Consider the following 11,195-nt stretch of genomic DNA (forward strand, 5'->3'; position numbering starts at 1 on the left):
AATTTATCTCATCTTATATGCAAAAACAAACGAGACGAGTCTATTCTTCCATTTAGATATAAGACCTTGTTCTATCTGATTAAACGACATAGTCATGTAAGAGCATTAATAGTGAATTCAATAAAATTAAAATTTAGCCAAAGTCTAGTAAAGTTTATAATAAATTACTGTAATAAATTCAATAAATAAACAGTAATTATAGCTTAAAATTATTTGGTTGGCCAAATCTAGCCAACTCAAAAGCTGGCTAAATATTATTTTGAGAATAAATATTTCCCGCAACCTCGTCTCTTCCGCGCAAGACGACCATGCTCATCATGTAAAAGGCTTGAATCCGCTTGTTGTTGTCGGTTTTTATTTTTATTTCTTTACCAAACTTCTCTGAGTATTTAATTCCTTATAATTGCAGACAGAGTCTGAGAGAGCTGCAATGGGCGGCATGCGTTACAGATGTGTGCCAAATGGGAGCTCTGCAAGGCATCTCGGTTTCTTTTTTTTTTTTAATGCATATAGCGACAACGTTTAAGGATATTTTGGTCCATTTAACGCCTAACGGTTGCATTGGAGGTTTTCAAATTTTGAATCGACATCAAAGCACAATCCTTCTAAAATCTAAATATGTTGTAAAAAAATAAAAAGTTCTATTCCTATTTTCAAAGTTTATCAAGTTTTTTAGGATTTTACCTTTTAATTTACGGTCTAAAATGAGAGAATTAAAAAAAGAATTTTTGTTTTGTATGTATATATATGCGACACACATTTAAGGTTAACAACATTTATTGAAATAAAGCTCACATAAATTATTGCTCAATACTCAATAAATATCGTCAAAGGTATATGACCTGATGACATAACACTCAAACCTTTAAAATATAGGTCTTGAGTTCGATCCCTTCCTTGAATTAAAAAAAAAAAACTCAATAAATATTGTAAGATCATTTCAATATATATATATATATGTATATATATATATATATATATATACACATACGTATTTTAGATCATAGAATTTAAACAAAAATTTTAGGGAGTTTTTATATTTTCTATGAAGTTTTGTTACTTGTAAGTATGGTGTATCCATACATAATTTCTAACTATTAATCATTTCCATAATAATTGTTTGTAGAAGAATGTTATACATTAGTTATTATTTACTTTCACATCCTACATTCTTAGGGTGTAGAGATATTTTTTATAAAAATGTGAAGTGTGAGGTAGTAAATAGTGGCTGATAAGAAGAATTTTTTTTGCTTATAACTAGCAAAACTCTATAATAGAGTCGATCCAAATTGACTGATCCAATCAAAGCATAGAGTTTTGGACGGATGGATTGAAAATTAATGGTATAATTAAGATTTATATCATTCAACAAGAATTTAAGTGATAATTAAAAAAAGAAAAAAGAAAACCTTACCAAACTACCAATCATCTCAAATACATTAAGAATTATGACTTGTAACGAATCGTTTCCTATATGGAAACTTTTGTCATGAGTTGCCCTCTTAGTCGGATTAGGTATTTAAATGAGATATAAAATCACAAAATTACCCTAACTTATAATAGGTTTAAGATACTTGCCTTTCACAAAATAAACTTAAAAAAGAAAAAAGAATTGCAGGCTGAACCAATCGAGCAGCATTATCTTTTTATCAAGAATATTGTGATATATTACTCTAGCCCAGCATCCATTGGATGAGTTATCTCGATTTATCATTAGTTTGAGAGTATGTGTGAGATTTAGGTTACAATTTATTATTATTCTTGTTATTTACCCAATATTTAAAAACTAAGTTAGTAAAATTTTAAAAATAATTTTAAATTCAGTCTTAAAATATGCAAATCTTGCATGTTTCTTTTGAAAAAAAAAAATGAAATTTATCATTAAAAGTGAGTCTTTTCATATGAGCAAAATTTACATATAAAATTTATAAGGCCCCGTTTGGATATAAAAATACTTTCAATCTATCTCGTCTCATCATTATAATTTTTTTAAATTCTTATACAAAATATAATAAACAATTAAACTTTTTCAAATCTCAAAATAATAATAATATTAAAAATAATATTCTAACAATATTTTATTTAATTCATTTAAAATTATCTCATCTCTCAAGCTGAAGTTTGGCTAATTCCAACATAAAGATAATTCTGAAAAAAAAAAAAAAACATCCTGATAATTAACTTGGATAATGATAGGCTTACTATCATATTACTACTTATCTACTATCCAAGTGTATTTCAAATTTTTTTATTTTTTTATCATTTTCTTTTAATATTTTTTTAACATATTTAATCACAAAAAATAAAAAATATATATAACTTTATTAATACTTACTTTCTTAATTATTAAGTAAAATAAAAAAATTTAAAAAATTTAAATATAAAAATAAATAATAAATAAATAGTAATAGGATAATAAGCTATGATTATTCAATTAACTTGTGTTACCTCTCTGTTTTTAGTTATTGTTTGTTTCTGTTTCTAGTGCTTGACAGTTGACATCGCAACGTTGGGGTCATTAATATGCTACAAGAAGGGGTCAAAAAGTACGGGATGGGCATATGCAATATCCAAGAAAATCATAGCTTTTACAACAACAAACAAGATGATCCACGCATATGCAGTGCTAGAAATTCTCATAATGTTGACAAAATGAACTGCCTAGGAATAATTGCACTGCAAGTTTATCTTTAATTGAGACTATTGTATAGTCTATGATATCTAGCTTCTCACCTTTTGCAATAAATAATGGGAATGCTTGGTTGGAAACCAGGTTGGAAGGAACTCAAGGTAACTAATAACTGTAGGTGCCCGTTTGAGAGAGGGACCCATTATCTTCCTTCATTTCAAAAAAATCCTTGCGTAACTGCGTTACTAGATTTGAAATCGATCGAGAGCCGAGAGGGATGAAAAAGACAAGTGAGAGAAAGAGAGACACAGTTCTTGTTTGTAGTCAAAGGTCTCACTTGTCTTTTTTTAACCTTTTCTTGAAAGGCAGAAGAGGGGCTTTATCTCGTCACTCTTCCATACCCAGAGACAGTTCTCTTTCTTCCTCCTCTCGTTTCGTTAAAACTTTTTACCTGAAGCTTCTTGTTTTTACATCAACTTTACATATAAAATTATATTATATATAGCAGTGCTGTGGCTTGAGAGCTGCTGAACAAGTTGTGGGTGGGTTTGAGAAGGATGATGAGTGCTTCAAAGTTCATTAAATGTGTCACAGTTGGAGATGGAGCTGTTGGGAAGACCTGTATGCTCATTTGTTATACCAGCAACAAGTTCCCCACTGTAAGTATTTCACCATTCATGACCCCTCGGACAAAAAATCTTTCTTTTTCTTGTTTTTCCTCCATTTATGGACATTTCATGAGATTTCTACTTGTGCCCTGTGGGTCTTTCCATTTAAACGGTACATTAGAGCGCCAGGCTAGATCTCTCTCCAAGTCTCTCTCAATCTGTGTTGTTTTTTAACAGGATTATATACCCACAGTATTCGACAATTTCAGCGCCAATGTGGCTGTGGATGGGAGCATTGTCAACTTGGGACTCTGGGATACTGCAGGTATTAGTCTCCACCGTAGAAAAGCTTCTTCTATGATTCTCTCTCTTTCTCTCTTAACTTTGTTCTGTAATCAGAATCTAGCATGCTACTACATTCATTGCTCGATAAAGAGTTTTAGATTAGGATTTTGGTTTGTGACTCATTCTTGATACTCTTTTCCCTCTGGTTTAAAGGCCAGGAGGATTATAGCAGGTTAAGACCACTGAGTTACCGAGGTGCAGATATATTTGTCTTAGCTTTCTCATTAATCAGTAGGGCAAGCTATGAAAATGTTCTTAAGAAGGTACTGACTTTAATGCTTATCCCTTTCTCAATTTACTTTATTTTGCTCTTTTTCCTTTACTTTTCTTGTTGCTATCTTAGATCATGTTTGGAAAAAGTAGGCCACTAACTTAAAGCCTGCAGAGTGTTTTTCCCCCTTCAATGACATAGATACTTGTACTCTTTACTTTGATCTACACGTCATAACTGAGCTATTGTCAGTTGGCATGGTGCTCTTGTTTCTTCTTGTGCCAGTGATTCAGTATACCAGTAACTGAAGTTATTTATTTGTTCTAATTTCCCAACAGTGGATGCCTGAACTTCGTCGATTTGCACCCAATGTTCCAATTGTTCTTGTTGGAACAAAGTTAGGTAGGTAACTTTTTATATTTTCATATTTTAGTTTTTACTGAGATGTGAGTAACACTAAGTTATTGTTTTTATCTATTTTAGATCTTCGTGAGGAAAGTAGGCATTTAGCTGATCATATGGGTTCTAATGTCATAACATCGGCTCAGGTAAGCTTTATTTATTTTCTTCAAATTATATCTTGTAAATATTTGATTTATCTCGCTTGAGATTGGCTCATTCGGACAATAAACAGGGAGAGGAACTAAGGAAACAAATTGGCGCAGCAGCTTATATAGAGTGCAGTTCTAAGACTCAACAGGTAGATTGTTCAGTCTATTTCTGGTACATTCTGAATGGTTATCTTGTTGGTTAAGGCTAGTAGACAATGACTTCCATCTATTGTTTAGAATGTCAAAGCTGTATTTGACACTGCTATTAAGGTTGTTCTTCAACCTCCAAGAAGGAAGGAGATTGCAAGGAAGAAAAGGCACAGAAGATCTGGATGTGCAATTGCGTAAGTACAGCTTTTCACCTTAGGTGTTTTTTGTTGCTTGACTGTATTTGCCGATAGGTAGCTCCTTTAGCTTTACACTAGCCTTTTGCTAGAGAGGTATTTTAATTGGTAACTACAACCTGATGGTTTTTATATAGAGAGGTGATGTGAAAATGTCAGCTACATGCTTAGAATTGTTGAATGCTCAAATGGCTGCAAGTCATTAACCATGACCGCCCAAATGTTTCTTTGTTTTTTTATTTTCCTTTTTCTAGCAATGTCTTGCAAGCAGAACGGACTAAAACTCCTTTGTGAGAGCTGAAGCCATGAGTGTGTAAATAAAGGACTAAGAAGAATGAGCAAGCTGAAACTCAGTGCAGAGGATTTATGTTTGATATTATATGACATGCTTGCAATGGTAACTTATATGAAGTGTACTTTCCCCATGAGGAACCATGAGAAAGAATTTGATGGTATATCTCCCCCAAAATCTGACCTAGTAACATGGTCATTGAAAAATTAGTTTATAATTTCTTATTCAGGGAAGGATTTTGGTATGTTAGTTCTTTCAACCTAGGAAAACTTTCTTGCGCCAACCTTGAATCATCCAAGAGAATTTACCAACATCTCATGCTCCAACTTATCGAATACAGTGTACTCCGTGATTGTGAGTAATGGGTTTATAATTTTTTTAATTCATAAAGGAGGTTTTGGTGTATTTAACAGTTAAAGCCTTCTCAACTAAGAATATAACAAGATGTGGGATGATTTTACCACAAAAGGTCTTCTTTTTATCTGCTTCTGTTTACTAATCATGAAGGTTATGTACTTCTTTAAGGAGCAAGATCATGTGATGTGTTGCTTATGGGAACCATCTCATAGTTAGGATAAAGTTAGGGGACTCGGAATTTGGTCTCGTTGAATAATCACCCCCACACGCCCCGCGGGGCATACACATGCAAATTCTTTCTCAAACTTATAACTAGGAGATAATTTTTTTTCCTTGGTATATCATAACTATTCAAGTCTGTGCATGAATATTGTCTATTAGATATGACTTTTCATTAAATATTTTTATTTAACTGCAGGAGTATTGTCTGTGGAGGCTGTGCTGCTTAGGGCATTCTGAAGCTGCAGTGGAGAGTAGCCCCACTTTCAGCATGCATTGTTGTTTTCAAATGCTTTTTGTTGCTGGTTCCTGACAGCCGTTTAGATGTCTAAATTGGCTAATGTAATTTAGCTTCATTCCAAAACTGGCCAGAATAGAAGTGGGAATTGTTCATTCTCTCATGTACTGTTACTAGGTTAGGTTAATTGTGTTTTAATCTGGTTTTTGCTAAAGTGAGTGCTGCTTGGTATGTACTAAATACATGAAACTGATATCCACCTTTAAGCTGAAAGAAAGTTGAAACCCTTTGTTCATTTAGTTAAGTTGGCCTGAAGAAATGTTCACGGTTTAGCATCCCACCGCATGTCTTTCTAAATTCAAACCTTCCTAATTGGTGAAGACTTTCTTTCGTCTTTTAGGTTTCGATTGTTTTCGCAAATGAGATTAGTTGAAATTAAAGTTAAATATTGAATAAAATATTGTTAGAATATATCTTTTTAATGTTATTTTTGTTTTGAGATTTGAAAAAGTTAAATTATTTATTTTATTTTGTGTGAGAATTTGAAAAAGTTGTAATAATTAGATGAGATGAGTTGAGAGGAATTGTAAAAACAAACGAGGAGGCAATCTTGTTGGTTTTCAAGCTACCATGGTTAATTGGATTTAAATGAGAGGATTGTTATAGCTACAAATAGATTACACAAAAACAATCTTATAAACTGATATGACTTCATGTAATCCGTTAGATCTACTTTATAATAAAAGTAACTTTACAATCTGACAAACTATATGAAATCATTTTAATTTGTGGAATTACTTTTGTGTAATCTATTTGTAGTTAAAGTATTTCTCTTTAAATAAATATGGAAGCAGCTTTTTTAGGATCTACACTCTTGGTTGTACACACAACCATGTGTCATGTGACGTGAATGCATCTCAACTTTCTCAAAGCTGGATTTAAAACAACCATTTGAGTTTGGTTGATTGCATGTTAGAAGTACTCTTGACGCTGAGCATGAACCCCGGCTAGGACAAATTTTATTTTAATGCATTATTAAATTTATTATCCAATATTGTTTTTATTTCTTCAAAATCCATCCCTTGCATTTCATAAAAACTCATTTTCATTCGTCTTTCCAAGTTTACAATAGACAAGATTAGTGTTCGAAATAAATTATTAATCTTCGATTAAATATAATACACTAAATAAGTGTGGAATTGGTTAGAAGATCCCAAGCATGATCCAGCATGCTCAATCTCTAAGAAGCAAATAGCTGGATAAGCAAAAAGGGAATTGACCCTCATTTTTTATCAAGACCATGTCTCTGTTTGTTTAATAGAGAAATGATATATATAAATCTTAACAAAAATGCTATATACAACCGTGTAGGGGAACTCCCGCAGCATCATATCTGATGTGGCATTATTGGAATGTCGTCGTTTGCCACAAGCTCGAAGACAGAAGGGATCGTACTCTCTTTAGTCTTTCATTTTCTTCTTCTTCACTCTCTCTTTCTTCTTCCTCTTCCTCCTCTTCTTCGTCCTCGTGCTCCTCCAAAAATTCGTGGATCAGATCCGAATAATTCGTCACCTTGCCCGCCATTTTCCTTCTCCCCTTCGCCTTGACCCGTTCATCCCCGCCGCGGCATCATCTCCCACCACGAAGACCCACATCTCACGACTTTGCATCATTGGAAGCCAAAAACCATAGAACCACTCCTCCTCAGCCCACGTGAAAACTGCCTTAGAGCCGTCGTACCTCCTCAAGGTCATCACCACCTTATGTGGAGTCCAGTAACCCACGTTCAGGGGCTCCAGCAACCAAGTCGCAACCTAGCTCCTCCACACCATTGCCACCCTACACCAAGCTCCTGATTCTGTTAGGTGCCACTAGCCTCGGCACAGTGAAGTCCAGCTCGCCGATGTATTCACCTCAGCCGCCCAGCTCCACTTGAGTGCCCCATGAACGCCTCCTTCCCTCTCGGTAAGCCCACACCAAACTCCCCTATTGTAGCTCTCCTTCTCTCTCCTTCACGCAGTGCTCTCTCTCTCTCTCTCTCTCTCTCTCTCTCCCCCTTTCAGTGCTCCGCTGTCGCGAGCACCATCGTCCACCGCACCTAGCCCTGTCGCGACTCCTTCGCTCTCGGTGAGTGATGGAGTTTTGCCCTGGATTGCATGTTGGCTCCTCCCCTAAGCCACATCGAATGGCAAAGGGGGGAACGAAGGAAAATGAAACAAAAATAAAACGGCGCCCTTTTTGTTTGCCACGTGGGAGACAATGTCGCGGGGTTCCCTTGAGCGGTTGTATATAGCATTTCTAAAATTTTAAATGTATAAGTCTCATGTAAGTCTTTTATAAGAAAAGTAGACTCCACAACAGAAAAATGTGAAAAACTCAAAGCCACCCCCCGAGATTCACTTATGATCCAAATCTTTCAACAAAGTAAGATAACATCCCTTGAATTATGCATCAAAAGTAGTTCTACGTGGTTTGACTAATATGTTTTTATAGGGATAAATCTATCCACACGAGAATTTCTCCCATGGGGTCCAAACAAAGGATCTTAGAGCATCCGTACATGGCAAAAGCACTAGAATGCCAAATCATGCCTATTTTAGCTCAAAATAGATCGGAATTGAATTAGCTATACTATATTCATCTTGGCTTTTAATAATAGCAGTTCAATATATATACCATGATATAGTAACTTAGGCATTATTTTATTAATATTATTCTTTGTATGCACGCTGAATGATATCATGATTATTATTAAAAAAAAAATATTATATTCCATATGTATTATTTTCTTCCTACCCATATACAATATATATCATATGCATTATTTTCTCACTCTATAGGTAGAATGCTAAATTAGTTTTAATGTGGTTGTATAAAATCATGTTATGACGTTATTGACTATAGTTTTATTTTGATGTACAGTTTGTTGTAATTTTAATGTATTTACAAATATAGGTACAAACATTTTACAATTTTATTGTTGTAAAGATTTTAGTTGAAGTAAATTTTACAGTCCATTGAATATTATTCGTAACAATTTATTTTGTTTACAACCCAATAAAACTGTAGATAAACAAATAACTACATAAAAGTTTATGAGCAATACCATCTCATATCATAGTGAGATAAAAGTAAGATAAAAATACGGTATATTAAATTTTCCTACTATATAGGTAGTTAAAAATTATGAAAATAAAAATAAAATTTATTTAAAAATAAATAAATAAATAAATAATATGCATTAAAAAATAATAATATCTTATAATTATAGAAATAAGATGGCTAACATAACGTAGTTTTAAATCAAATATTTAATAGATAGTCAGAAGCTAAAATGTGATATATTAGCAACTTTACCTAAAACTTTATCTAAACTAATGCTAATGCTCTAATCTAGATATTAGGTCTCACACTCTCGATGAATCGCACTCATTGGATACTTGCTAGGAAAAACTAATCTCTACAAGTGATTCTAGGAAGGTCCTAATCTCTATATGGACATTTAATCTTGTTATTAAACCTGTAACTATATGCATTATTCTTGCAATAGCAGTTTAATTTGGCTAACCATTGTGCCAAAGAAAATGCTAGTGGAGCCCCTCAAATTTACTGATTGATTATTTTAATTATTTTATTTTTACTTAATAGTTAAGAAAGTGACTATTAGTGAAGTTGTGTATTTTTTTTTCTTTTTTTCTTAATGATTAAGGATGTTAAAAAAATGATGAAAAGAAAATAAAAGAAAATTTTAAATACACTGGCAGGCAACCCAGCGGTAACCATTGGGCGGCCCGCTAGCAGTACCCTTGCGCCAATTAGATGTTTACAATACATTTTCTCATGGACATCTCAATGAGGAGGTTTCTATGGAGTAGCCAATGGGCTATGGGCCTTGGCCAGTTTCATTTACAATTTCAATTTAGCATGTATTTGAACTACAAGATAGCTAGCTAGTGGAGCTTGGGCCTTAGTTTTATTTCCCTGTATGTTTTTAGTGTTTGCATGGCCCCATGTAAGGTTCATCTCCTTCATGTATGAGCCAAGGGCTCTAGGGTTTGGTTATCGAGAAAGTTATTGAATATTTTATTTCTATCTTTTATCATCTTCTTCATTTCTTCAATGGAGGTACTCCCCTCGAAGTGGGCTATTTTTGTGTATTTCTCTTTTAAGTAATAGAGGTGTGTTACACATTATAATTACAGGTAGTAATCTACAATTTCTCCTGCATCTTACCTCATGGCTAAAGTCTAAATTTACTCTGAAGGACTTAGATCCTCTACATTATTTCCTGGGGATCAAAGTCATTCTTGATTCTTCTAGTGTTACTTTATCTCAATCCAAGTACATCACTGATCATGTACTACATCAGTCCAAAATGGCCGGGGGACTAAGCCAGCTTGTTCCACACCCCTTGCTTCAGGCTCTAAATCATCTCAACTTACAGGTGATCGATCCTCTCTTGAAGATGTCATCGCCTATAGACGGATTGTTCAATTAACCAGACCCTACCACATACAAACAGCAAGCAAGAGTTGTGCCATGTCGGATGAGCAAGAAATTGCTTTCACAGTGAACCAACTTTGTCAATTCTTTCAATCTCCTACCACAGCTCATTAGTTTGCTACCAATCGATTCCTACACTAGCTTAAGAGCTCTCTACATTATGGATTGTTTTTTGGCAAGGGTTGTTTCCATCTCAATACCTTTCGTGATTTACATTGGGTTGTTCCGTTGATGACAGACGATCCACTACAGATTTTGCCTATCTTCTTTAGATCATGTTTGGTTTCCTGGTGTTCCAAAATATAGTCGGTGATCTCACACTCGAGTACTGAATCTGAGTATTGTTCCATGGCTATTTTAACTGCTGAATTATCTTGGCTTCGTATGCTACTACGTGACCTCCATATCTACCTTTCCTCTCTCCCTGTGTTGTGGTACTGTGATAATCTTGTATATCTTACAATCGCATTAATCTATTTTTAACAGTAGATATGTTCGCTATAAGGGTTGACTTCGTCTCAGTTTGTCTCGCTTTAATCCAAACTCATGCTTTGTGAATTTCCATGTGGTTGAGGGGAATTTAATGTCTTATCCAAATCAATTACACCAGTTTCCTGCACTACTTTGAATTCTTCCCTGCCACAACTACAACGTGATAACACTTTGTGTTATATGAAAGTTTAAATTCAATAGAAGTTGTATACATTAGTTGTGATAAACATCATCCGTAAACCTCATCTGTATATGTTTAAATTTCATACTATGTTATTACTCTTACAGTCGTCACCATGAACCGGCCAAATAAGACTGTTGCATGAAATATTACCAATCGAACACCCGCTCAAATTCTCCACCCCACCCTCGACGGCCACAAAAAAAAGTCCCCTCCATCTGGAGA

General features: G+C 34.1%; 1 protein-coding gene across 1 annotated transcript; it reads left to right on the top strand.

Annotated features, from left to right (window-relative positions):
* The first annotated feature begins 2,999 nt into the window (after window positions 1-2,999).
* LOC108981276 (rac-like GTP-binding protein ARAC7) lies at window positions 3,000-6,174 on the top strand. Its single transcript, XM_018952382.2, has 8 exons — window positions 3,000-3,288; window positions 3,475-3,562; window positions 3,736-3,845; window positions 4,132-4,195; window positions 4,277-4,341; window positions 4,428-4,493; window positions 4,582-4,688; window positions 5,756-6,174. The coding sequence occupies exons 1-8, from the start codon at window positions 3,187-3,189 to the stop codon at window positions 5,784-5,786; spliced, it is 633 nt and encodes a 210-aa protein (XP_018807927.1). The 5' UTR covers window positions 3,000-3,186; the 3' UTR covers window positions 5,787-6,174.
* Window positions 6,175-11,195: the final 5,021 nt, after the last annotated feature.

The sequence above is a fragment of the Juglans regia genome, chromosome 10 (genome assembly GCF_001411555.2).
Source record: "Juglans regia cultivar Chandler chromosome 10, Walnut 2.0, whole genome shotgun sequence".
NCBI classification, from domain to species: domain Eukaryota; kingdom Viridiplantae; phylum Streptophyta; class Magnoliopsida; order Fagales; family Juglandaceae; genus Juglans; species Juglans regia.